This window comes from Sorex araneus, chromosome 5 (assembly GCF_027595985.1).
Source record: "Sorex araneus isolate mSorAra2 chromosome 5, mSorAra2.pri, whole genome shotgun sequence".
Taxonomy (NCBI): Eukaryota; Metazoa; Chordata; class Mammalia; order Eulipotyphla; family Soricidae; genus Sorex; species Sorex araneus.
This window is the reverse complement of record NC_073306.1, coordinates 33,626,760-33,652,493: the sequence shown is the minus strand read 5'-3', so window position 1 is coordinate 33,652,493 and position 25,734 is coordinate 33,626,760. Positions and strand designations below refer to the sequence as shown.

The 25,734-nt window shown below is 66.0% G+C and overlaps 2 protein-coding genes across 2 annotated transcripts in view; one reads left to right on the top strand and one right to left on the bottom strand.

Annotated features, from left to right (window-relative positions):
* Nucleotides 1–21,001, top strand: part of SZT2 (SZT2 subunit of KICSTOR complex) — a 61,221-nt gene extending 40,220 nt beyond the window's left edge. Inside the window, exons 28-71 of the mRNA XM_055138539.1 lie at nt 580–721; nt 802–894; nt 996–1,074; nt 1,167–1,460; nt 2,022–2,163; nt 2,306–2,413; nt 2,497–2,560; nt 2,918–3,103; nt 3,402–3,563; nt 3,647–3,734; nt 3,860–3,931; nt 4,236–4,437; nt 5,181–5,280; nt 5,802–5,931; nt 7,231–7,383; nt 7,469–7,571; nt 7,665–7,770; nt 7,850–7,964; nt 8,472–8,590; nt 8,674–8,838; nt 9,051–9,135; nt 9,228–9,392; nt 9,473–9,640; nt 9,766–9,899; nt 10,437–10,603; nt 10,718–10,815; nt 10,904–11,036; nt 11,121–11,251; nt 11,358–11,458; nt 11,528–11,704; nt 11,815–12,082; nt 12,176–12,255; nt 12,332–12,457; nt 12,537–12,733; nt 14,609–14,699; nt 14,893–14,973; nt 15,048–15,122; nt 17,563–17,776; nt 18,062–18,215; nt 18,318–18,440; nt 18,547–18,952; nt 19,048–19,164; nt 20,077–20,145; nt 20,293–21,001. Coding sequence (XP_054994514.1) covers nt 580–721; nt 802–894; nt 996–1,074; nt 1,167–1,460; nt 2,022–2,163; nt 2,306–2,413; nt 2,497–2,560; nt 2,918–3,103; nt 3,402–3,563; nt 3,647–3,734; nt 3,860–3,931; nt 4,236–4,437; nt 5,181–5,280; nt 5,802–5,931; nt 7,231–7,383; nt 7,469–7,571; nt 7,665–7,770; nt 7,850–7,964; nt 8,472–8,590; nt 8,674–8,838; nt 9,051–9,135; nt 9,228–9,392; nt 9,473–9,640; nt 9,766–9,899; nt 10,437–10,603; nt 10,718–10,815; nt 10,904–11,036; nt 11,121–11,251; nt 11,358–11,458; nt 11,528–11,704; nt 11,815–12,082; nt 12,176–12,255; nt 12,332–12,457; nt 12,537–12,733; nt 14,609–14,699; nt 14,893–14,973; nt 15,048–15,122; nt 17,563–17,776; nt 18,062–18,215; nt 18,318–18,440; nt 18,547–18,952; nt 19,048–19,164; nt 20,077–20,145; nt 20,293–20,436 — 6,127 coding nt within the window. The 3' untranslated portion in view covers nt 20,437–21,001. The remainder of the gene's footprint in view (nt 1–579; nt 722–801; nt 895–995; nt 1,075–1,166; nt 1,461–2,021; nt 2,164–2,305; nt 2,414–2,496; nt 2,561–2,917; nt 3,104–3,401; nt 3,564–3,646; nt 3,735–3,859; nt 3,932–4,235; nt 4,438–5,180; nt 5,281–5,801; nt 5,932–7,230; nt 7,384–7,468; nt 7,572–7,664; nt 7,771–7,849; nt 7,965–8,471; nt 8,591–8,673; nt 8,839–9,050; nt 9,136–9,227; nt 9,393–9,472; nt 9,641–9,765; nt 9,900–10,436; nt 10,604–10,717; nt 10,816–10,903; nt 11,037–11,120; nt 11,252–11,357; nt 11,459–11,527; nt 11,705–11,814; nt 12,083–12,175; nt 12,256–12,331; nt 12,458–12,536; nt 12,734–14,608; nt 14,700–14,892; nt 14,974–15,047; nt 15,123–17,562; nt 17,777–18,061; nt 18,216–18,317; nt 18,441–18,546; nt 18,953–19,047; nt 19,165–20,076; nt 20,146–20,292) is intronic.
* Nucleotides 21,002–21,005: 4 nt separating this feature from the next.
* Nucleotides 21,006–23,631, bottom strand: HYI (hydroxypyruvate isomerase (putative)). The gene is made up of 8 exons (XM_004614182.2): nt 23,291–23,631; nt 22,849–22,960; nt 21,985–22,099; nt 21,747–21,825; nt 21,596–21,645; nt 21,444–21,513; nt 21,201–21,335; nt 21,006–21,119 (listed from the first exon to the last, which is right to left on the bottom strand). The coding sequence occupies exons 1-8, from the start codon at nt 23,583–23,585 to the stop codon at nt 21,046–21,048; spliced, it is 930 nt and encodes a 309-aa protein (XP_004614239.2). The 5' UTR covers nt 23,586–23,631; the 3' UTR covers nt 21,006–21,045.
* Between the last annotated feature and the right edge of the window lie 2,103 nt (nt 23,632–25,734).

The following is a 25,734-nucleotide window of genomic DNA, read 5'->3' as shown; positions in this document are numbered from 1 at the left end:
CTTCCCCCTCCCGCACTCTTCCCATCTCTCCCCCGAGTTGGGGCTCCAGGGAGGCCCCTGTGAACGGAGAAATCCGCCTGCAGGACAGCACAGTCACAGCCTGGCAGGCGCTTCCCGCAGAACCTGGGCTGGGCACAGAGCCGCGTCCTTGCTGTCCTGGGCGGGAGGTAGAGACACCGGCCGTGCCTGGCATTTGCCTTTTCCTCCCGGCTCCTCCTGGGCTCTCGATTCTCAGGGACCAGGACCTGGGAACCCCCCACCCACAGATCCCAGACCGAAAGCGGAGTCACCCTCACTCCTTCCTGTACTTCAGAAGCGTCCAGCACAAAGGGACTCAGGGCTGGGGTGTGACTTGAAGGGTCTGGTCCCCCCCCCCAGCCCCAACCCTCTGAGCTCTGACCAGTCCAGGCTCCCCCACAGTTTGGGGAGCCCACATGTGTGGGCGGGTTCCTGTTGCCCCTGCCTGCTGATACATCGTGCTCAGCCCCCTTCCCCGAGACTCCGGCAGACTGGGGTGCTGCTCCTCGGGGCTCCCCCGCCCGGCACGTGCACATCCCGCACCTTCTCCCCGACCTGCAGCATCGAGACCGAGGACCTGAGCGAGCCCGAGTTCCAGAGCACGCGCGTCACGGGCCCGCTGGACCCTGGCCTGGAGATCTCCCTGGCGGACGTGTGCCAGCTCAGGGGGGAGGCCCACGAGGCGCTGCACTGCCTCATCCAGGTGGGCCATTCGGCTGTTCCGGGCTGGGGGGGGGTGTGCCGAGGGCCGGCTGACACTGCGGCCTCCTGCCCCCCACCCAGGAGAAGTTCCTGGAGATCAGCGGCCTGCACTTCCGCACGGTGCCCTCCAACCCACACTACTTCTTCTACTGCCCCCCGAGCAGCAGGCGGGAGGTGAGGCCCGCTTCCTCCCAGCCCCACACCTTCCCCACCCCTAAGGCCTAGCAGTGGCCCCCGCACCCTGCCTTGGCCCAGCTGTCTCTCCTCCTGCCCAGGACGAGGGTCCCCGGGACGCGGTAGACAGGAAAGTCAGTGACCTGGAGTTCTCCGAGGCTGAGCTCCTGGGCGAAGAAGGTGTGTGGGCAGGTGGGTGGGGGTGGGGAGAGCTCAGCCCCCCGCCCCCCGCCCCCGGCCCCCGTGACCGTGCGGGCTGGCTGCCTCTCTAGGAGACACGTCTGCGGGCTGTGCAGTCACCGAGAGTGACCCCGAGCTGGAGGTGGAGTACCGGGAGAGCCGGGAGGCCGAGCTGGGGCCCGTGGGGCTGGACTCCGCCTCGCTCTCGGACGCAGACACCGTGAACCCGGATGAGGACTCCTTCAGCATCCTGGGGGGCGACTCGCCCACGGGCCCCGAGAGCCTCGTGCATGACCTGCCGCCTCTCTTCCTGCACCTCACCTGCTCCGTGCGACTGCGCGGGCAGCACAGCTCCGTCCCCGTGTGCAGCCTGCCCACCTGCCTGGGTGCGTGCCGGCACGGGGCGGCCTGCGTGAGTGCCTGTGTGCATGTGTGTGTGTGTGTGTGCATGTGTGTGTGTGTGTGTGTGTGTGTGTGTGTGTGCGCGCGCTCACACAGGTGAGGGGGACAACACAGCTCAGTCCCCTTGTATAGCCCACCTGCCTGGGTGCATTGCAGGCACGGGGCAGCCCGTGTGTGTATGTGTATGTGTGTGTGTGTGTGTGTGTGTGTGTGTGTGTGCGCGCGCTCACACAGGTGAGGGGGACAACACAGCTCAGTCCCCTTGTATAGCCCACCTGCCTGGGTGCATTGCAGGCACGGGGCAGCCCGTGTGTGTATGTGTATGTGTGTGTGCGTGTATGCATGCATGCATGTGTGTGTGTGTGCACACGAGAGCACATGGGAGGGTGGGTCATGTTGGGGTGCGGCCCAGCTCGGTTCTCGGTCCCCGTGTGCAGCGGCAGGGGGCGCCCGCCTGCCTGGGAGGTGGGAGAGCGGTCTCGGGTCTCCCTCTACAGCGCTAAGCCTTCGAGAATCTCTATAACCCCGAGCTTTCCCCCTCCCAGGCCAGGTGCTGGCCAATCTGGAAGGCCCCCCCATCGGAGGCCGCGTGCTCCTGAGGGACCTGAGCGTCACCCTGGATGTCTTCGTGCTGACCTTGCCCCTGGAAGTGGAGCTGCCCCCGACGTCAGACCCTCAGCACCACCGGTATGGGCCTGTGGCCGTGAGGACTTCGGGGAGTGGGGGATTAAGCACATTCCAAGAGAGAGTGCTGAGGAGGTTGGGGGCCAGGGCGCAGGGTGGTGGGTGTTGGCAGCAGCTGACCTTGCCCTGTGCTCCCCCTGTTCAGGTCGGCCTCTGAGAGCAGCACTTCCTTCCCACGCTCTCCAGGACAGCCGTCGTCCCTGAGGTCCGACGATGGCCTGGGCCCCCCCCTGCCAGCCCCAGATGACGACAGGTGCTTCCTTGTGCCCCTCAGAGTTCCCAGCCCCCTCAGCACTGGCCTCGGGAAATGAGTATCTGAACGTTCCTTCCAACCAGGCACCCGGGACTGTCCAGCTTGGCTGCCCCCCACAGACTGGCAGTTGAGACCACCATGAGCGAGGTAGGGGCCCCAGCGGTGCCGGGGCTCAGGGAGCACAGGGGGAGGAAGCCTTCCTGACTCAGGACCACGCTGGCCTCCCGAGCCCGTGCGACGCTGTCTCTCCTGGCAGTTTCTAGTGAGGGCGGAGACAGTACAGCAGGGAGGGCACTTGCTTTGCATGCGGCTGAGCTGGGCTTGATCCCCGGCTCCTGCCAGAAGAGATCCCTGAGTGCAGAACCAGGAGCGAGTCCCGTACACTGCTTGCTGTGCCCCCCTCCCTCCCCCACCTCAAATATATATATATACATAGAAGTGAACTGATGCCACTCAGCCGGGGTTGTGAGCTGGCCCCTGCTTCCCGGCTTGCTCTCTCTGCAGATCCGCTGGCTGCTGGAGGACGAGATGGTGGGGGCACTCCGGAGAGGGGGCCTGCCGCAGAGCCCCGCCCTGCACCGCGCGGCTGCCCACATCCACAGCTCTCCCGGGCGCTCCACCTGCCTTCGCCAGACCTTGCCGCTGAGCTTTGTGTTTGGGCCGGAGCGCTCCCTCGCGCAGTTCAAGGAGGTCTGCTGCCCTCGGAACACTCCTGACGCCGTGACGCGACAGTCCCTGGGCCGCGGGCACAGTGGGAGGCCCCTCCAGCCTTGGGGCTTAGAGTTACCCACCCGTTCGTCTCCTCACATACCCCAGGCAGCCCCCCCGGGAGCAGAGACCCAGCCCCCAGCCTTGCCAGCGAGCCTGTTGCACCCCCGCCCATCTGGCCACTGAGCCTCTTGGTGCCCGCCCCGGCCGAGGGCGTGCAGGGAACACGAGGGTCCGGGCAGAGGCGGGCACTGACTCCGACTTCGGCTCCCGACCCTAGGAGTTCCGCCGACTCCACCTCCCCGGCCACGTTCTTCTGGAGGACCCTGACAGCGGCTTCTACTTCGTGGCAGCAGGCCAGCAGCCAGACGGGGCTCCAGGGGTGCCCCCCGCAGCAGCCTGGCCGTGGCACAGCCCTGAGGCCAAAGGCATCAGAGGGGAGGTGGGTCTCGGAGGGGGGGCGTCCTGGCGGGGGTGGGGTGTCTCGTCTTCCCTCCTTTTCTCAGCCAGCCTTCTTCCCCGCAGGCCCTGCCGTCCAGCCCCCCAGCCCCCGGCTCTCCAGAGGACTCCGAGGGGCCGCCTCTCAGCAGTCCCCCTAGCCTGCCGCAGGGAGGTAAGAGACGACCGCGCAGCAGAGGTGGGGCCCGCCCCGGTCTTGGCTCTGTTCTGGCTGCCACCGGCAGAGTGGCCGTCCTGGGCAGGGCCGAGAGCGCTCAGGCGTCTTCCTTCTCTCCCCAGGGGGCCAGCCGGGGCCTCGCCGGGGACTGAGCCTTATGTCCAGTCAGGGCAGTGTGGACTCAGACCACCTGGGTAAGTGGGCGCCCGGGGACGAGGGACTCTCAGCTGGTGGGAAATGCAGAAAGGTCTGGCGCGCGGCGCCTCGGGCCACGTGCCCCCGGGCCTCAGTGGGCGCACCAGGCCGGCTAAGAGCAGGCTTCAGCTCAGGCCACGTGCCTCCGGGCCTCAGCGGGCGCACCAGGCCGGCTAAGAACAGGCCTCAGCGGGTGTACCAGGCCTCTAAGAACAGGCTACAGCTCGGGCTGCATGCCCCCGGGCCTCAGCGGGTGCACCAGGCCGCTAAGAGCAGGCTTCAGCTCGGGCACATCTGACGCAGGATATGACGGTGGCAGCAGCGGCTCTGACAGTGAGGGTCCCAGCGAGACCCTGGGCGGGAAGGCCCCCTTCGCGCTGCGGACCCCTCCGGGACTGGTGCCCCCACAGCCTGCGCTCGCCAGCCTCCCCGGCCCCGGCCTGCCAGACTTCTGGCTCATCGCGCGGGTGCTGCAGGACCGTGTGGAAGTCTACGCGCACGCGCGGTAGGAGGAGCGGGAAGCCGCGCTCCCTGTCCCGAACAGCCCTCCCCGGGCCCGAGGGTGGGGCAGGCCAGGGTCAGCACTGACGGTGTGCAGTGGGGGGCGCCCGGCCACTTCCTGCCATGGGGAGCAAGAAGCTCGTCCCTCGGCTTCCCAGGTGGGGTCGGAAAGCCGGAGAGGGTTTGGGCTCCTACCTGAGGCGCAGAGCCTGAGGGGCTTCTGAGAGGAGGGGGCGTGGGTGGCATTTGACGCGTGCTTCCCTAGTGGCCTTGCTATCTGCTCTGTAACAGCCCCGCCAAGTATTGCTGTCCTTCTGTTTGTCTGGGGGCCACACCTGGCAGTGCTTAGGGCTTACTCTTCAATCTGTGCTCCGGGACCATGCCTGGCAGGACTTGAGGGACCATGTGGGGTGCCGGGGATAGAACCCAGGTCGGCCACCTGGGGGGCATTGCCTTCCCCACTGGGCCCCGGAGAGCCAGCCATGGTGGCAGTCCCCCCCGGCAGCTGGCTCGGCGCTGCTGTGACCAGAGAGGGGTGGGCACGGCCTGGGAGGGGAGGAGCGGCTGATGGGCAACCAGAGCGAGGACCCGGAGCTTCCAGAGAGTGGGGAGCCCCGGTTCCCCACTTCCTCCCCTGCTCTCCTTGGCCTTCACGGGTCCTCGTGGCCCCCTCCCGTGGCCCGACACCCCTGCCCGAGTGCGCCCCTTTTCTCCCTGCTTTGATTTTGCGTGGTGTGCTTTTCCCAGGAGCCTGCACCGGGAGGGCAGTGGCCCCGGCTCCGAGTGCCGCCACCTGCAGCAGCTCCTGGTGAGGCGCGTGGGGGAGATCTGCAGGGAAGTCAACCAGGTGAGGGGCTGCCGGGAGGTCGCCCGTGACCCCTGCTTCCCGGGGCGTTGTTTCCCCGGATCTAAACCTGCCTCTCCGCTCCTGCCCCATAATGCGGGTCCCCCTGCCACTCCCCCTGGGGACTGGGATCGGCTCAGTGCCGGCATGAGGGGAGAGGAGAAAGCAGGTGACTCTGGGACAGAGGTCGGTGGGGGAGCGAGCCAGGGAGCCCCCCAAGTCTACCAAGTTCCAGTGTTCTTGTGGAGGACTGCCGAGGAGGGGCAGAGAAGGGCGGCGGGTCCAGCCCTGGGGGCGGTGCCTGCTACGCTGAGACCCGAGGGTGGTGCTAGATTCTGGCCTGGGGCAGGGGCAGGCGGTCCTGGCTGGAGCCCAGAGGCTGGGGGCCACCGCAGACTGCCCAGTGCTTGCTGAGCGGCCCCTGCAGAGCTCCCTGGCCTCTGCTCGCCTCTCCTCCCCCCACCCCCCCGCTAGTGTCCGAGGGACCCCTCCAGGGTGCCTGACGCTGCCGCCTGCCCCTGCAGCGGCTGCTGCTCCAGGACCTTCACGACAGCCACGTGTGCAACTCGCTTCTGGTGGCCGAGAGCGAGGAGGACCTGTGGCGCAGCGAGAGCCTCTTCCACTCGCGCCAGCGGGCCCCCCTGCCCAGCGATGGTGAGCGCCCCCCCCCGCCCCTCACCCAGTCCTCACGTGAGAAGCCAGAGACGGTCGCCGTCCCCGCCTGGTCTGGGGGCCGTGGCGCCCGGGGAGAGCAAGGAGGGCAGCACCGGCCAGCTCTCGGGTGACCAGTGCCAGGACGGACTGCAGCCCCAACCAGGGAGTGGCAGGGGAGGAGAGGCAGGGACCCCACAGGGCTCTCGGGGGCAGGGGGGGCATGACGGCTCTGCCAGGCAGCTGGGCAGTGAAGACCGCGTGAGTGCACGGGAGCGAGAGGAAGAGCCGCTAGGCGGGAGAGGCCAAGGGACGCAGGACGGGCTTCCAGGGCCTGCCTTCCCTGGGCAGCCTCTGCCTGGCCTGCCTCAGTTCCCAGGGTGACCGTCTCTCTGGGGGGTACCAGGGTGGACGGGCCTGAGGCCTGGTGCGGGGAGGGGCCTCCCAGTGGGCTTTCCCTCCAGCAAGCAGGCCCCGGCCCCCCTGGGCGATGGGGAAACCATTCCCCAGTCCCTGCTGTCCCTCCTCCCGCGGCCTCTCGCTGGCTCGGGGAGGAGAGCGCAGTCATCGTCCTCCCCTGGCTCCTCCGCCCTCCCGGTCAAGGTGAAACCAACCAGCTGCTTGCTTCCACATCCTGAGCCAGTCTGTTGGCGACTGCCGGGCAGGAGCGCGTGTCTCCGAATCCCGGGCTGTCTGCGCGACAGAGCGCCATGCCCACAGCTAGGGGCTTCCCGGGGACGTGGAGGCAGCCGCGGTGAGACCCCGCAGGCAGGGGAAGCCGGGCCCTTCTGCCGCAGAATGAGGCCCAGCCGCGGTGCAGGCTCGCCGTGTGGTGTCCCCGGAGCCCCCAGCCACCCCTGGGCCCCCTCAGGGCCGCTCGGGTCTCGTGGCAGCTTCCCCGGGGGGACCTCCCGGCTCCCTCTGGCCTGCTGAAAGCAGCCCTGGGAACCCGGAAGCCCAGAGGGGCTCAGCCGGGCCCGGCCGTGCCGGGGCTCTTCACACAGCCCTGCGCGTGCCCCAGGCCCGCAGTGCTCCAGAGCACCCGCACAGCCCGCCTTCCTCAGGGGGGGTGCTTTCCACCCGCGCCCGTGAGGACACAGATAAGAGCTACGGCAGGCCTCACAGCACGAGTCGGAATAGTTGCATCTGGAGTCCCTCCTCCTCTCCCTGTGCTCTGACCTGCCTGGCCCCGTCCTCCTGCGGGCAGAGGCGCCACGGGGAGTGAGACCGTGCAGGCCGGCTCCTGGGGGAGACGTCTGAGCTGGGCCCTGGCTGAGGGTCCGGGGTCTCCCCTCCCACTAGATTACGCTGCTGACGAGAGCTGTGCGCCCCGCGGGTACCTGGCCGCCACCATGCAGTTCGTCCCTGGCCATTTCTCCTGTGACGTTGTGTGGGGGACCGTGATTCGAGTCCACTCGCGCCTCAAAATGGGGCCCAGCATGGGTGTCTCTCGGGGTACGTGGCCGGCATGAGCAGGCGCGGGGGGTGCGGGGGGCGAAGGAGGGCAGAGGGCGCCTCTGACCCCCGCTGCTGCCCACAGCCATCCAGGCCCTGCGCTCAGTGCTCAATGCCTTCTCGGTGGTGAACCGGAAGAACATGTTTGTGTATCAGGAACGGGCCACGAAGGCGGTGTACTATCTCCGGTAGGGGCCCCGGGACGGGGAGGTCGCGCCTGGGTCGGGGGTGGTGGTGGGAGGGCGCCGTGCGCAGACCCGGTGCTCTCCCCCTCTCCCCAGGCTCCTGGAGACGTCGTGCAGCGAGCGGCCGTGGGATGGCGATGCTCTGCCCCCGTCACTTGCCCTGTCCCGAAGCCAGGAGCCCATCTGCTCGGAGGAGGCCTCGGCACGTCTCCCCGCCCGCCCCCACTCGCCCCCGCCCGCCCCGTGCCCCGCAGCCGGGCCCTGACCTGCCCTCCCCACAGGGCCCCCCTCGCTCCCCGCTGGACATGGCTGCCAGCCGCAGCTCGGACACCGCGCGTCCCGTGGGCCAGGTGGACAGACACATCCAGCTGCTGGTGCACGGCGTGGGGCAGGCAGGTAGGGAGCACACGGGTGGGGGCGGGGGCCCAGGGGAGGGTCCGGAATCCTCTGGCGTGTTCACGGAGCCTTCCACTGACATCAGCCTGTGCTGCGCTCTGGCTTCTGTCCAGCTCTGCTGAGCGGGTGAAGGACAGGCCCCTGGGACGCTTAGGGCTCGGGGCTGAGGCTACCTGGAGTGCGGAGGGGCCACGGAGAGCGACACTGGGTATACGGGGGTCCATAGCTGACGGCAGGGGCTCTGTTAGATGTGTTGACCTGAGGTGTCCCGCGAACATTTCCGGCTCACTCAGTGAGTACTGGGCCCATGTACTGAGCTGCTACCGTTGTTATTCCCATTTTGTGGATGGAGACACTGAGGGTCCAGGGCAAGGCCCACCGGTCCCCCCTCACAGTGAATGGCGTGCTGGCTAACTCCAGGACACGGGGTGACGTGTGCGTCTGAGGGTGAGGGCGGGGATGGGGGGGTGTGGCTTCATCCTCCTTCCCTCCCCTGGCCGCGGCAAGGTCCGGAGATCACGGATGAGCTGGTGCGGGTTCTGCGCCGGCGCCTGGACGAGGCCACGCTGGACGTCATCACCGTCATGCTGGTCCGGAACTGCAAGCTGACGCCCGCGGACGTGGAGGTCAGCCTGCTCCCCGAGCCCAGCCCTCCTCCGGCCCGGGGCAGCCGCTCTGGCCCTGACTCTTGCCCCTCCCCGCCGCGCAGTTCATCCAGCCCCCCGGGAGCCCCCCCTCCGAGGTGCTGCACCTGGGCCTGCCCACCTCCTGCCGGCCCTGGCTCCCGGCCCTGGCCTGGTACCTGCGGCAGAACCTGCTCATCTTCCTGCACTCCCCCAAGTACACCGACAGCAACAGCCGGAACCACTTCCAGGTGCCAGTCCATCCCCGCGCCCACCGGCCCCCCGGACCGTGAGCCCTTTCACCTGTTGCCCCAAGTCTGCGTCTGCCTCTGGACCTGTCCCCTCCCCACGCCTGTAGTCGGTCCCTGTGTCTTCCGGTGTTCTAGGGTACCCGCCCCCACCCCCCACGGCCCACGCCGCCCCGGTGTGCGTGTCTCAGGGCTCTGCGTCCTTCTCTCCCCAGCACCCTCTCCCACCCCAGGGTGGCCTCCCCGACCTGGACATCTACTTATATAACAAGCCCGGGGGACAGGGCACCGGGGGCAAAGGTACCGTGTCTCGGCGGTGGTGGGCCTGTGGAGAATGGTAGGGGGGGAGGTGGTGGTCCCGGCCTGAGCCTTCCCGTGGATTTCCCCCCCAGGGGTCGCCTGCATCACACTAGCCTTTGTGGACGAGAGAGGGGCCCCCATCTCGCTGGCTCCGTGGGCACCCCCTCCTCTGGGGTCCCCAGACCTCCTGCAAGAGGAGGACTTTGAGCAGCTGACCCAGGTCACTCGCTGCCCCCTCGGGACAGACAGCCCTCCAGGTGGGTCAGAGGGTGGGGCTCCCGAGAGCACTGTGGGGGTGAGGAGCATCTTCAGGTGACCCCCCCCCCGTTTCCTCCAGCTCAGAGCGGGGCCCCTCGGCTCCGCCTGGACGTGTGGGAGAAGGGGAACATCAGCATCGTGCAGCTGGAGGAGAAGCTGCGGGCAGCAGCGCGCCAGGCGCTGGCCGACGCCGTCCTGGAGCTGCAGCTGCTCCCCGCCCCGCTGTGCTCAGAGGACGCCCCTCCAGGTCAGGGCCGGGCCACACCGTGGACGCCGAGGGAGCCCCTGCAGCCACCCCCTCCCGGGGGCCGGCGCGTGTGGCACAGGGGGTGGTGCTGGGGGGCGGGGCTCTGCAGTGTCCGCTGTCCACAGGAGGTCTCCGGGGCGGCTCACTGGAGACCAAGAGCCCCGCGTGCCGGGCGAGCACCTTCCCCCCGGGCCCCGGCCCCGGCGAGCCTGTGACTCCCCCCAGCAAAGCTGGTCGCCGGAGCTTCTGGGACATGCTGGTAATGGAGCAGGGGAGGACGCGCGGCCTCTGCCTCCTCGTCTGCCTCCTCGTGCCCCCTCAGGCCCTGCCGGGTTCCTTCTCGTCCGCGGGCGGCTGGGGAGGCCACGCCTGTAGTGCTCCGGGCTCAGGGTCTCCTCCTGGTAGAGTGCTCGGGGACCACTCCCAGCAGCGGGCAGGGGGTCTCGGGCCCCCACACGTGAAGCATGCTCTCCGGCCCTTTGAGCCTGCCCCCCAGTCCCCACCCGCCCATCTCCTTTCACGTGAAAATGCCGCGTCCCTGGCCTGAGCTCACAGGCCGTGGGCCTCTGTGCCGGGTCAGTGCCTCGCGTCCGTTTCTCCCCATCAGGGCCTCGGCGCCTGGCCGAGACGAGGCTTGGGCCAGTGAGGAGACAGGCCCCTCCAGGGCCCCCCGGTCAGCCTCGGGGGAAGCCGGGCCTCGCCTGGCCCTGCCTCCTCTGGCTTGACCCCCATTGCACAATGCCCCCCGCCCAACCCCACCCCGTGCCCCGTCCTCACTCACTGCGTTGCACTGCAGAGTAAAACAGAGTGTGGGGACTTGGGCTCCCCCAAAACAACAGACGACATCGTCCTGGACCGGCCAGAAGACACCCGGGGCCGGAGGCGCCACAAAACGGAAAACGTTCGGACGCCAGGTGGAACCGAGCGGGCGCCCGGCCCGGACTCCGGGGCCCAGAGGCCGAAGTGAGCATGACTTGTGTCTCTAGGGTGTGGCGTGGACTCCCTTAGGGGGGGTCCTGGGCGGGCGTCACCCAGTGTCGTGAGCGTTGCGGGGGTCTTGCTCCCTCTGTCTCTCAGACGCCGAACTACGCAGCTTGAGGAGGGCGAGGCGGGGACCCTGCAGCCCGTGTTCGCGCATGTCGCCCAGCGCTGGATGGAGTTCATGGTCCAGATCGGTGAGCGCCGCCCCGCTCTCCCGGCCCCGCCCCATGCCCGCGTGCGGCCCCCAGCCCGCTCCACCCGGTGCCTCTGCCCCGCTTCCAGGCTGTGCCTCCGTGTCCAAGAGTGCCGCCCACACAGTGTCCCGCTTCCTCCTGCCGTCCATCCTGGCGGAGTTCACCGCGCTGGTCACCTCCATGGCCGGAGACACCAGTGTCCGTGTCTTTGAGGAGCACGTGTGAGTTCCACGTGGCAGGGAGGCTGAGCAGGGGCAGGGCCGGGCCTGGCGGGGGCTGGTCTGCAGTGTGCCCTCCCTCCCCAGGGGTCCGGAGCCCGCGGTCTTCAGCCCCTGCTCCCTGGGACAGCTCGGCCCCAACCCCCACCCGGCCGCCCAGCGGCACCTGCTGCTTCTGGGGAGGAACTTCCTGCAGTGGAGGCGACCGACCCAGCAGGGTGAGGGCCTGGCTGGGGGTGCTGGGGGGGGGGACTCTGCTCCTGTGGGGCCTCCCCCCCGCCCCGCCGCCCCTCACTCTGCTGCTCTCCTCCCCGTCCTCCTCAGCTGCCAAAACCATGCAGCGCTTCGAGCCTGGCAGTGACGGGAGCGCGGGGCGAAACGCTCCCCGACAGAGGTTCTTGCTGCTGGAGGTGGTGGACAAGAAGGTAGGTGGGGGCCCGGGGGCGGGGGGCGGGGCAGCTGCTGCAGCCCGCTGACCCTGACCTGCCTTCCAGCTGCAGCTCCTGACCTACAACTGGGCTCCCGACCTGGGCGCAGCGCTGGGCCGCGCGCTGGGCCGCCTGGTGCAGTGGCAGAACGCACGCGCCCACCTCATCTTCTGCCTCCTCAGCCAGAAGCTCGGCCTCTTCCACCACTACGGGCAGCTGGACTTCCCCGTGCGGGACGAGAAGGTGCCCGCCGCCCCGCCCTTGCGTGCTGCGGCCCTGGGGCTTGACAGTGCTGTTCAGGGAGGGGGGTCTCTGGGGGCCACTCACTCACGGTGAGGCTCCGTCTCTCTCAGGACCCAAACCCCTTCCTCCTACCCAGCATGGAAGCCGAGACCCTCATCCGGAGCGCCAGCCCCCCGCTGAGCCGAGAGCAGGGCCGGCTGGGGGGCTCCTCTCGGGGTGGTGGCGCCCTGGCCCTGGACACGTTCCCCTTCGACGAGACCCTGAGGGACATCACCGCTGCTCGCCCCAGCTCCTCACTGGGCCCCGCGCCCCGGCCCCCCGACCCCGTCACCTACCACGGGCAGCAGTTCCTGGAGATCAAGATGGCCGAGCGCAGAGGTGAGGGCACGAAGCGGGGCGGGGGGTGGGGGGGGCCAGGGCGCCCCTGCGGCCTCTGCGGCTCGGGGCCGTCACGGTGGTCTCCGTCCCCAGAGCTGGAACGCCAGATGAAGATGGAGAACCTGTTCGTGACCTGGCAGCAGCGCTCGGCCCCGGCCGGCATGCCCATCAGTGTGAGTGCCCACCCCCCGCCCGTGGCCCGGCCCGGCCCCCACCCCATGCCGGCACTCACTGCCCCTGTCCCGCCAGGCCGGCGAGCTGGAGACCCTGAAGCAGTCGTCACGCCTGGTGCATTACTGTGCCACGGCCCTGCTCTTCCACCCGGCCGCCTGGCTGCACGGCCCACCCGAGCCCTCCGCGCCCCCCGAGGGCCAGGTAAGGCTGCCGCGCCCCCTCGGGCACCCCGCGGGGCAGGCTGGCGGTGCCTGGAGCCTTCTCGTCCCCCTCTCCACAGCGGCGGCGCCCCGAGTCAGCCTCTGGCAGCCGAGAAGCCCCCGGCGGCTGCGAGCCGTCGGATGCGACCCCGCCCGGCCCCCGTGAGGAGCCCTGGCTGAAGGAGCTGAGCCTGGCCTTCCTGCAGCAGTACGTGCAGTACCTGCAGAGCGTGGGCTTCGTGCTGGTGCCGCTGCGGCCCCCCTCGCCCGCCCGCAGGTGCGTCCCCCCCCGCCCCCGGCACCTCAGCGCACACACGGGCACGTACCACCACCCCACACGGAGCCTGGAACTCTCCACCGAAGCAGGACACACAGCCATATCCCAACTCAGTGCTTCCATCTCACACACAAACACACCACACACACACACACACACACATTCACACACCACACCACACACCCTGCCATCAGGACACACAACCACATACTGACTCTCTGAACTCAGTGCTTCCATATCTCTCTCTCTTTCTCTCACACACACACACACACAACCCCGCCATGTGGACTGGGGACAGGCACCTAAGCTGCAGGTTCCGCGTCAGAATGATTATCCTGGTGAATCGTCACCTCTCCTGGTTACTAGCCCAGGAGGGACTTCTCACGAGGCCAGTTTTCTGTCTGCCCGGGGACTTCCACCTGGGTCCCCTGGCCTCAGTCTCCCTGGCCTGTTCTGCCCTCCATCTCCCCAGAGCCCATAGACACCTCCACACCACCTTCCCCATTCCATGTCAGCCCTCAGACCCCATTTGCTCCCAGATCCCCTGCTCTCGGCGTCTCGGATCCCAGCCCCTTCCCAGGGCTGTCTGGGGAAGTATCTGTTCACAAGGCAGGTTACTCTGAGCCTCCACATCTGTGACTTAAACTGGGCATTTTCTTTCTGTTTTTAAGATAGTGAGCAGAGCCTTGTCAGAGCAGTTAGCGAAAGTTGCTTTTTCTTTTTCTACGTGTTTTGTATTTTTGGCCACACCCTGCTGTGCTCAGGACTGACTTTGTACTCAAGAACCACTCCTGGCAGTACACAGAGGACCATATGTGATGCCAGATATCAAGGCAGGATTGGCTGCATTCGAGCCTGAGAGATACTAAGGTGTTTGCCTTGCATGCGGCCAACCTGGATTCAATCCCCGCCATCCCATAATCCCACATAGTCCCCTGAGCATCACCAGGTGTGACCCCAAAAGCTAAAAAAATGTAAAAGGTCAGCTGCATTCAAGGCCTTAATTCCTGTGTGGTGTCTCCAGCCCCAGAAATTCCTTTTTTTTTTTTTGCAGTGGCATCTCTCAGACAGCGTTCAGGAGACCAGAAAGTTCCCCCCAGACACTCCTCAGCTAGCCAGATCAGTGGTTCAGCACCGGGGCCTGAGGATGTGCCAGGGACCTCCACAACTATCCCCAGCAATTCTCAGGGGCCTGTGGTGCTGGGGATTAAACTAGGGCCAGCCACGTGCAGGGCCAGTGCCTTAACCCTATACTCTCTCTCAGCCTCTGAGTTCCTTTTTTAAAATGAAAGACAACTGGGTTAAAAACAAAATACGTTTCTAGGACAGAGTCTAAAGTTAGGCCTTCTCACCAGTCTGTAGCCGTCACCAGTGAAGTCTCGTCACAGTTTCCTAGAGGATTAAATGGGACGTTTCTTCCCCTCAGAGACACACACACACACAGCAGCCCCTCTGCAGAGTACAGTTGCCCTGTGTGAGCCCACTGCCCTTTTGTTTCGTGCTTCATGGCACCTCCTTGAACCCGAGCGGGCCTCTGGAATGTTGAAGCTGCTGTTCCCCCATCAGAGGAGCGAAGAGTCCAGGCAGGCATCACCACCTTCTTGGGCGTCCCTGTTGGCGGTCTCAGACATCCCTGTTTCCGGTGTGTCCCAACTGCAGAGTGTCTCTCCTGCCTTCACCCCCCACCCCAGCGTCCCACTGCGCCCGGCCTGCACGGCCCAGAAGGCAGCGGCTGCTGGATTCCACTCACCGCCTCGTCACGTAGCACCCGCAGTGCCCGGTGCAGGCTCCCCCGCAAGCCGAGCAGAGCAGGTGCCGTGCACGCTGACCTGCTAGGGGTGCCCACCGCATCCTCTTCCCTCTCTGTCTCTGTAGCACCAGCCGGCTGCGGGCCATGGCCATCCTCGGAACAGAGGGCCGCGGGTCCTTCTCCTGCCCCAAAACCAAGACCGATGGGAGCCCCAAGGTAATGGGCCACAGACCTTCACCACAGTGAAACTGGCCGTGTGGCTGCTGCCCGGGGCCTGGATTCCTCCCCCGGGCCCGAGAGCGTGCCCTGCATCCCACCCCTGCAGCCCGAACCCGGGGGGCTGCCTCCCTGCCGGCTCCTGGCTGGCACCCCCCGGCCTCCCCGCTGAGCCCGCCTCTCCTTTCTCCAGAGCACGGGCTCTCCGGTCACCACCTACCACCTGCAGCGGGCGCTGCCCGGGGGCATCATCCTCATAGAGCTGACGTTCCAGGTGAGCAGCAGGGCGCTGAGGGAGCCACTCTGCCTCTCAGCTGCCCTCCTGACCTCGTCTCCACCCTCCCCCAGGGCTGTTACTTCTGTGTCAAACAGTTTGCCTTGGAGTGTTCCCGGATCCCCATGGGACAAGCCGTCAACTCTCAGGTAGGTGGTGGAGACAGGCCCGGAGGTCTCGGGCATTGTCCATGCACCCCTGGTGTGCTCGGCCCGTAGGAGCAGTGCCTGACGGGGCCCAGTGACGATCAGCACAGGGGGCCAGCAAGCTCAGAGGCCATTGCAGTGCCATCTGCAGGCTCAGAGCTTGGAGGGCACCAGGCTGTCCCTCGCAGTGGCCGCTGTGACCCTGTGGTCATGCCTGGTCGGTTAGGCAGAGAACAGTCTAGCGTGGGTGGGCTTTGGCTGGGCCTAGTGAGACAGTGCCCATCCAGACACCGGCACTTGGGCCGAGGGTCACCGTTCAGTCACACCGAGTGAGAGCTGCCGGGGAGCCAGGCCCAGGAGCACTCAGAGTGAGTGGGAGGGATGGGTGGGCCCAGGAGGCCCTGTACTAGCGCCGGGCCTGTCACCTGTAGGGTCTGGGAGACCAGGACCAGACAGGACCCAGGCCGTCCCCTCCAGCACAGACAGACCCTTCTCAGCTCCCCTGGGTGACCGCCTTTGACTTGGTGTGAAAACCAGGTTATGGGATAGTGGAGCTGGTAGGAAGGGGGAGTGTGTGCAGGGGCCGGCCGGTGCCAGAGCCTCCACGGTGAAGCAGCCCCCCGCCCCCGCCCCGGACGCTCCAGCTAATGGAGACCCTCTGGCTCCCACCCTACCCTCTCTCCGCCTTATCTAATCTCTGCTTCTACTTAGATTTCTGAATTGCTTCATTGTTGCAATTGTGTGTCAGGCTTCAAGTACCTACACTGAGTACAAAGGAGAGCTACTTCTGCAGTCCAAAGGAGAAATGGGTTCCTGGAGATTAAGTGGCCCCTGGGCACACAGTTGGTAGCACTACAGAGTTGAAATCCCGGTTTCTGGGGGCTCTTCTTGGTCGTTTCGGGTCAGCACGCTGCCTCTGGCCTTGGGAAGACCCAGATGATCTGGTTTGGTGTTTGGTTTGTTTGGGGGCCACACCCAGCAATGCTCAGGGGCTCCTCCCGGCTCTGCTCTCAGGAATCACCGTGGAGGTGCCCGGGGGACCATATGGGTTGCTGGGAATGGAACCCCAGCTGGCCCTGTGCAGGGCAAACGCCCTCGTGCTGTCCTGTCGCTCCGGCCCCAGACCTTTATGATTCTGAAATGGGGAAGCGGCCATTTGTCTGGGACACACGGCTCCTCTGAGCCCCGGGCTGGTGCTGCTTTGCCGGCCGTTCTTTCCTCCTTGGCAACGCTGTCCAGCACTGCATCCCGAGCCCCAGCACCGCTGCTCCCTCCCGCCAATGCCATGTCCACCCAGAGGCGTGCCAGCTCCGTGTCCCGGCCTCCTTTCTCTCTCCATCCCGGCTTTGTCCACTCATTCACAGCCCGAGTGCAGGAGGCCTGCCCTGACCTAGCCCTGGCAGGATTCCCAGGTGAAGCTGTATGAGTGAGTCGGCATTTGCCAGCTCTGGGGACCAGGGAGCGTGTTCCAGGCACACGGGACGAAAGTGCGGAGGGGAGAACAGTGTCGTGTTCTTGAGCAGAGCCGGTAGTGAGCTGGGGAGAGGGGGCTGGGGAGCCGGGAAGGGGCCAGGCACATGACTCACGGTGTTTCCACACGCCCTCCTCTGGGTGTGCTGTGGACCTCTCCCGACGCCCCGTTTCCTGGCTCCCGTGCCCTCCAGGAGGGCTGGGTCGGGCTCCCTGGCCTGGTGCATCCCCAGCGCTGTAGCAGTGCCAGGTCGGCCCCTGCCAGGCACTCCTTTGTGTGTCCGCCAACCTGGGCCAGGCTTCAGGGCCCGCGGGAGGCAGCGTGAAAAGGCCCGTCTCAGGAGTGGGTGTTAGGCTTCAGTGGTGGAGGATGCAGTTTGCACGCGTGAGGCCTCCCGAGCCCAGCACTGCATCCCCCCGGCACCGCCGCATGTGGGCTGTAAAACCACAGGACCCAGGAGGTCACCCCAGTGGGAGCCTGAGCCTGAGCACTGAACCATAAGGCCTGCCCCCTCAGGCAGAGCTCTGCAGGGGTGGCCCCCGCCTCCCGAGCACCCCCGGGCCTGGGCCCTCCCCTAAGGACAGATGAATAAGGCCCACCTGGCTCTACGTACAGGCGCCTTGGGTTCCCCGAAGGTCCCCTGAGCACCCCTGGGGCTGCCCCTCCACCCCAGAAGAGAAGCAATGGCCCGCTCTCAGCACGGGCAGTGTCCTAGAGGGGGAGGAGGAAGGGCCCCCCCCAGAAGTTGCCCTCTGGGGCTGGAGTGATAGCACAGTGGGTAGGGTGTTTGCCTTGCATACAGCCGACCAGGTTCGATTCCCAGCATCCCATAAGGTCCCCCGACACCACAATGCAGAGCCAGCAGGAACCCCTGAGCATCGCCAGATGTGACCCAAAAAGAAATCAAAAAAGGCATGAGGCAAAGGTGAGGCACCGGGCAGTGCCGCCCCTCACCGTGCCGTGTGCCCGCAGCTGTCCCTGCTGTTCACGGAGGAGTGCGACAAGGTGCGGGACCTGATGCACGTGCACTCGTTCAGCTACGACTTTCACCTGCGCCTCGTGCACCAGCACGTGCTGGGCACCCACCTGGCCCTGCGCCACGGCTACCACCTCACCACCTTCCTGCACCACTTCCTGGCCCACCACCCCGACGGGCCCCACTTCGGCCGCAATCACATTTACCAAGGTGGGTGCCGAGGGCGAGCCCAGCGGGTGCCCGGTGTGGGTGTTGCCCGCCGCTGTGCCGCACTCAGACGCCATACCGAGCCTTCGGTTCTTCAGGCTGTCTGTTGGAACCGAGGGTCTCGGCCCGCACTCTCTGTGTGTCCTGGGCCACTCCGTCCCCGCTCCTGGTCCCACGGGGCCTCCCCCGAGCCTGTCCTCAAGAGCCCTGAGCGCGGCCCCACCCCTGGCCCCTCCAGACCACCGCCTGGCCCAGGCTCTACAGGGGTGTCTTGTCACTTGCCGGCAGGGACCCTGGAGCTCCCCACCCCCCTCATCGCCGCCCACCAGCTCTACAACTACGTGGCCGACCACGCCAGCTCCTACCACATGAAGCCGCTGCGCATGGCCCGGCCCGGGGGTCCAGAGCAGAATGAGTATGCCCTGGTGTCGGCGTGGCACAGGTACAGCGGGCACGGGCACACCTGCAGGAGAGACTGCCCTTGGTGGGCAGAAGGGGCCGGCTGCTTTAGCGCCTCGGGTTGACTTCCCCCCCGCCCCCCCAGTTCTGGCTCCTACCTGGACTCGGAGGGCCTTCGCCACCAGGACGACTTCGACGTGTCTCTGCTCGTCTGTCACTCTGCGGCGCCCTTCGAGGAGCAAGGAGAGGCCGAGCGGCACGTCCTGCGGTCAGTGGGTCCCCCGTCCTGGCCACGCCTGTCCTCCCCCTCCTCCTGCCCCGGCCTGGGGAGGGTCCCGCCGTGGCCACCACCGCGCCTGTCTCCCTCCCTGCAGGCTGCAGTTCTTCGTGGTGCTCACCAGCCAGCGCGAGCTCTTCCCCAGGCTCACCGCCGACATCCGCCGCTTCCGGAAGCCCCCCAGGCTGCCTCCTGAGCCCGAGGCGACGGGGACCTCAGCCGGGAGCCCTGGGGAGGCCTCGGGTGTGGGTCTGGGCCCTGGACTGGCTCCCATGTTCCCCCCTCTGGCTGCAGAGGTGGGCGTTGCACGGGCACGGCTGGCTCAGCTGGTGCGGCTGGCGGGGGGGCACTGCCGACGGGACACGCTCTGGAAGCGCCTCTTCCTGCTCGAGCCCCCGGGGCCTGACCGGCTGCGGCTCGGGGGGCGGCTGGCCCTGGCCGAGCTGGAGGAGCTCCTGGAAGCGGTGCATGCCAAGTCCATCGGGGACATTGACCCCCAGCTGGTGAGAGGCTGTGGATGCACAGGGGGCTGGGGTGGGTGCGGGGAGTGCCTCGGGTGGCTCAGGCTGCATGTCAGGGCCTGTGGACCCTCCCCCAGGACTGCTTCCTGTCCATGACGGTCTCCTGGTACCAGAGTCTCATCAAGGTTCTCCTAAGCCGCTTTCCCCAGAGCTGTCGCCATTTCCAGAGCCCAGACCTGAGCACTCAGTACCTGGTAAGTGCTTCTGGGCCCCGCGCTGAAAGGGGAGACAGCAGAACCCTCCTCAGAGACGGCACGTGTCCCCAAGCCAGGCCAGGGAGGCCGCCCACAGGCACACAAACGCGCCTTGGCCAGAGTCACAAGGCCGGCTCTGGACTTACCATAGAAACGCCCCCAGAGCCCCTTCGGACTCCGGGCTGGAGACCTCACAAGCCTGTCACCCAGACCCGCCCGGCCCTAGTGACTGATTTAGCGGTGGAGCGCGGTGCTGGACAGGGGGTACAGACCCTGCTGTGTCGACCCTGGGCGACAGAGGAGGCCCAGTCTAGGCTGCCAGGGAAGACTCAGGATGGGGGGAGTTGGACCATGCCAGGCTCGTGCAGCTGCTGGTGGGAAGAGCAGGGTCAGGGCTGAAGGGTCATCTGGAGCAGCCCAGACACGAGGAGAACACTGGGAGTTGGGGTGGGTGGTGGAAATGTGCAGCGGGCGTGGATCCAGGGGAGGTGATGAGACTGAGGACCCCCCAGGACCCCGGCAGTCTGGGAAGTCTGTGTCCATGGGGGATCGGAGCTCAGGGGCAGCGATGGAGGTCCCAGAAGTAGAAGAAAAGGCTGAGGCCCAGCTGGGCGTCAGGGGCAGACCTCAGAGGCAGTGCCAGGAATCGCGAGAGAGAAGCTCCAGGGCAGGGTGCCAGGAGAGTCATGTCCCGGGTTCGGAACTCTGCACAGCCAGCTCAGTGCAGGGCCTGCCCATGGAAGAGCCTGGCACCTGCCCGACAAGCACCCCTCACCCTGTGAGGCTCAGTGGGCGGGCCCGAACGAGGGGACAGGTGTGGGACAGAGGCAGGCTCTGAGTGGGAGCTCAGAGCGCCAGGCTCCCCCGTGCCGAGCCAGCCCCACTGCCCGCCCGGCTGCTTGTTCGCCACAGGTCGTGCTGAATCAGAAGTTCACCGACTGTTTCGTGCTCGTCTTTCTGGACTCCCACTTGGGAAAGACGGTGAGGACAGGGTCCACCAGGTGGGCGGCGGTACCCCCGTGCTGCCCCTTCAGACCTTCTGAGGTCGGGGCTTGCAGCCTTCCTGGGGCAGCCCGGCCCCCGTGTGCACCCCCGCCGCCTCAGCACTGCACCCCGTGTCCCTCACAGTCGCTGACGGTGGTTTTCCGAGAGCCCTTCCCGGTCCAGCCCCAGGACAGCGAGAGCCCCCCAGCCCAGCTGGTGTCCACCTACCACCACCTGGAGTCGGTCATCAACACAGCCTGTTTCACCCTCTGGACCCGCCTCCTCTGAGGAAGAGCTGAACCCCACTTCCTCCGCTCCCGGAGTGACCACGCCGCCCACTTAAAGCGGCCACCGCAGAGCAGGCCAGAGACTTGGGACACTGAGAGCTCAGTGACATCTCTCGGCCTAGCAGCCAGAACTCCCAGCTGCTGACCAGCCCAGCACGCGGGAGGGTCGGATCAGTTCCTCTCAGCCACCCGACCCTTCCAGAAAGACGCGCCCTGTGCCACACCAGGTGGAGCCCAGGGAGGCCTGAGCACGGGCACTCGCGCCTTTGAGGGCCCCTGCCCCACCTCGTTTCCCTCCGGTCTCCAGCTGGACATCGCCATGGACACGACAAGGCGGCTGCCACCCCGGCGTGCCTTTAAGCCCCTGGGAGCACAGGCGCGTCCCCTGCCGGGTCCCTCGGTCCTGTCCGGAAACGAGGAGGTGGGCTGCGAGCTCTCCCCTTCCCGGGCACGCCCAAGGACTGGAGGGGCCCAGATCCCTTCTCCGCAGGAGGGAAGTGGCCCGCAGGAACTGAAGGATTAGACACTGTGTGTCCCGTCCCCCGCCCCAATAACAGACACGCGAAAAGGTCCGGCCGCTCGTCTTTATTCAGTGACTCCACTGCCCGGCTCACTGGCCAGCCCGGGGGTAGCCCCGCTTATCCCAGTAGGACCGGAGCCAGCTCAGGCCCTCCGCCGTGTCTCCTGAGGAGAGAGGGACGTGCTTGTCCGACACCTGCCCCTCGGGGCTCCCCTCCCCAGCCCGCGCCTCAGCCAGCCCCTCACCTTGAGGCCGGTACTCGCAGCCCACAAAGCCCCCGTAGCCCTCGTCCTCCAGGAGTTGGAACAGGTAGGGGTAGCTCAGCTCTCCCGGGCTGTCAGGCTCCCCCCGGCCCGGCACCTGTGCCACCTGCACGTGCCCTGGCGACAGATACGGGCAGCAGCGGGCTCAGATCGGGGGTGGGACGGGGGAACGGTGGAGGAAGCGGCCCTGCAGAGCAGGAGCGCGAGGGAAGGGGCTCTTCCTACCCACAATGGGCAGGAACGCCCGGATGTTTTCCGTCAGGTTCCCGTCCATGATCTGCCAGTGGAATAAGTCCTGGCGCGGAGAGTCCCAGTCAGAGACCCTCCGGGCCCCCCACTCTTCCCAGACCCGGGGTGCTCTCCTTCCTTCCACTCACCATTTGTAACTGGAGGTTGGGCCTTCCGACCTTCTGCAAGATGGCAGCCGCTGGCAGAGAGACCAGGAGGGGCCGTGAGGCCCTGGACAGCACAAGAACCAGAGGGCAGGAGGGACCGCGGGGTCGGGCGGGGGGCAGGGGGGTGTCCTACCCTGCTGGGGCGTATCCAGGAAATATCGGGGGTCTGTGACACGGGTGTTGATGGGCTCCAGCAGTCCCACGAGGTTCTCCTAGTGCCACGTGGGATCCGGGACTGGAGGATCCGCCACGTCTCTGTCTCCCATCAGACCCTCGCCAGCCCCACTGAGCCCAGCAGGCGCCAAGCCTGCACCTCAGCTTCGTCCCCACCTCCTCGGCGCACAGTCATGTGGCCCTTCCTGCGGTCTCACCTGAGCCAGAACCCCAGCGGCGTGCCGCAGGTTATCCAGGAGCACTGCCTCCATCTCACCCCTGACGGCCGCTGCATCAGCCCCCTGGGGCACTCGGCCGGCCATCAGGTGGATCCTGGGGGAGGACGGCGCCAGGGGGCGCTGTGCAGCCCGTCGGTGCTGAGGGGACCCTCAGTCCCTGTGCGCATCTCTCCCAGCTGCCCCCTCTCCCCTCTGCACCACCTGGCCAGCTCTCAGGTCTCCTCAGGCCTCCCCCACCCCCACATCTTGGGGGGGTGTCATCTTCCTGCCTCCACACTCAGGCTCTGGACCCTTGTTCTCTCGTTGGAGGGCCACGCCCAAAGATGCGCAGGGGCTACTCCTGGCTCTGCACTAAGGGATTAAGATGCCGGGGATGGGACCATGGTGGGTCGTGTGCAAGGCAAGCAAGCGCCGGGCCCCGTACCTTTAACCTGTCTTTCCCCGGGCCCTTCACAGCCAGTATGCATGAGGCGCAGCTATTAAAGCCTGCGTTTCCCTGCCTGGGCTCTCCCCCTGGCCGGCTCCGGGCACTCAGCAGTCGCCCCACCGGCCAGTTCCTTCTCTGCCGCCACAGGCTTGGCCGTTAGCGCCGCTCGGAACCGCCTCCCCTCCCCGGCCCCCAACCAGCCCCGGCACGCTGCATCGCGGGCACTCTCCGCGCCCACCCTGGACTCGCTCCACGCGGGCACGCGGCCTCTCGCGTGCAGCCAGGCACGAGTGCCCACTCCTCCCCGCCCGCCCCGAGCCCCCTCCCGCGGGCCTCGGTGGGGGCGAGAGCGACTCAGGACGGAGCCAGCGCTAGGGGCGCTTTCCCGAGCGCGGAGGCTCGTGGGGACCCGGTACCTGGGGCAGCCCAGCGCCTTGGCGTACAGCACGGCCTGCTCCAGGCCCTCTCGGAAGGCCGCCTGGCGCCCGGGCACGGCGCCCAGCCCCAGCTCCCCTTTCTCTCGGTCTCCTGCGGGGAGAAGGGGCTTCAGCCCCGCGCGGCCCGCGCCCCCCGCCCCGTCCCCGCGCGCACCCGGGGGCGAGTGGATGAGCACCAGCCCCGCGCCCCGCACACCCGCGCGCACCCGGGGGCTTTTGAATGAGCACCAGCCGCAGCCCCGGACCCCCGCGCCCCCCCCTCCCGGTCCCCGCGAGCACCCGGGGGCGTGTGGATGAGCACCAGCCGCAGCCCCCGACCCCCGCGCCCCCCGCCCGGCCCCCGCGCGCTGCCGGGGGCGTGTGGATGAGCACCAGCCGCAGCCCCCGACCCCCGCGTCCCTCTCCCGGACCCCGCGCGCACCCGGGGGCGTGTTGATGAGCACCAGCTGCAGCCCCGCGCCCCGCGCCGCGCGCGCCAGCTCCTCGGGCGGCTCCGCGTAGGGCCAGGCCACCTCGGCCGCCTCGAAGCCCGCGCGGCCCGCGGCCTGGAGGCGCTCCGCGAGCCCGGGGAGCTCGGGGAACAGCCACGACACGTTGGCCGAGAAGCGCAGCGGGGCCATGGCCGGCGGGGACTCGCGCGGCCGGAAGGCGGAAGGCGGGGACGACGGGGGTGGCGGCGTGGCGGGGCCAGAGAGAGAATCCAACGGGTCAGGCATTCACCCGCAGCCGACCCGGGGTGGATCCCCGGGACCCCATAGCGTCCCCGGAGCCCAGAGCCAGGACTAAGACCCTAGTAGCGCCGGGTGTGACCTAAAGCCCCAAAAGAACGAAAGAAATACATGCATATGTGTGTGTGTGGTTTGTTTTTTTTTTGTTGTTTTATTATTATTATTTTTTTTTTTAAGAAAAGAGAGGGCCTGGAGCAATAGCACAGCGGGTAGGGCGTTTGCCTTGTTTGCTTTGCACGCGGCCGACCCGGTTTGATTCTCAGCATCCCATATGGTCCCCTGAGCACCGCCAGGGGTAATTCCTGAGTGCAAAGCCAGGAGTAACCCCTGTGCATCGCTGGGTGTGACCCAAAGAGAAAGGAGAGGAGGGAAGGGGAGGGGAGGGGAGGGAAGGACCGGCCAAACCCATTAGGGCACTAGAGCCCATTAACTTGCCCTTACCAGTTAGAAAAGGAACATGCCAAGCCTCAGAGACCGCTCAAAGGGGTGTCGCCATCCGTCGATGAGCACCAGCCATACACCCACGCCCCAGTCTCTGGTTTGGTCATTTGCAAAGTCCCCAGCATTGTTGGCTACTGCCTCTGAGCTCATCTGGCCCCCGAAAAAAGGGAAAATAGAGCAAGAAACATGTCATTTTTCCTTCAAGAACACTGAGTGTACTGTTACTGTGTTTTGTATGACCTGCTTTTTTTTTCTCTTATTTTGCATCTCTTCACTGATTTTCAAAGCCATCTCAGCAGCTGGCCATTGCTCCAGACCTAGACTTTATCATAAAACGTTAGAGCTTTTCAATTTGTCTTGTAAAAGTATCTTATGGTGTCTATTGAATTTTTTTTTCCTTTTTGGGTCACACCCAGTGATGCTTTGGGGGTTACTCCTGGCTGTGTGCTCAGGAATTACTCCTGGCACAGGGATGTCAGGAATCAAACCTGGGTCAGCCGCATGCAAGGGGAACGCCCTCCCTGCTGTACTATCACTCCAGCCCCTGGCTGCTGAATCTTTTCCTTGTGTTCTGATGTCTATATGGTCATTCCCCATTAAGGACTTGCCTATCCAAAACCCTTTCAAAGAAAACCTGCTCCACCACTGGATGGAATGGGGGTGAGGTGGGATGCTGTCCCCTCAGCCCCAGTTGGAGAGTGGTGTGAGGGGGAGAGTGTCCGCTAGTCAAAGGGCATTCATCCTGGAACTTGCAGAAGATCCATTCCTTGTCCTGTTCAGAAAGATAACGGTCCCGATTCCTTCTAGTTCCAACAAGGAAACACCGCTAGTCAAGAGGCAATGCCCCTGGCGATTGAGGGGAACTGTAGAAACTTGAATAATGGAGAACCAGAGAGCGATGAAAAGTGAGCGCTGAGGGGAGTGGAAGGAGCTGGGGTGTCGTGTTGAGAAACAGCTGCCATTGACTTAGGGCTGGACAAGCCCAGAAACCCGACATCTGTGCCCTGGCCCCAGGGTGGGAGTGGAAAGGGGTGAGAGAGATCCTAGACTTTTCTGAGCTTCTGAGCCTCTTCCTGGGTTTCTTTATGTTTTGAAGCCACACCCGGCTGTGCTCAAGGCTACTCCTGGTTTTGCACTCAGGGATGACTCCTGGTGGAGCTTCAGTAACCATATGGGGTTCTGGGGGGTCGAATCTGGGTGAGCTACGTGCAAGGCAAGCACCCTCCCGGCTGTAGTATCTCTCTAGTACCCTTCAGCCTCTTACTGACTTTTTAGTGCAATGTGCTAGCACCTGGGGCTCCTGCCCTTTGAACTCTCTTCCATCCAGCCCCTGAATGCTTTTTGGGAATCATTCAGACGAATGTACTTCAACCACAACTGGAATAATTGGGCAGATTCATATGGTTGAAATTACATGGTCAAAAAACTGGGAACATGTTTAAATTCTTCATGGCTATGCTAAATTGCTTCTCAAAACTGTGGTAAGTTTCCGTGTAGACATCATTTCGGCATATTTTCTGTGCTGGCGTGGACAAATGGAAGCTCTGAGTGCAGTGTTTGTTGGGAGAACCCAATCCGTCCTGTTCACAGGCCCACTCAGACTTTGGGGTCCAGCTGGGCTCAAGGGTAACCCCCTGCTTGGCAGCTTCCTTCCCTTCAGCTCCACCTCTGGGAACAGATTGCCACTGGCTATCAT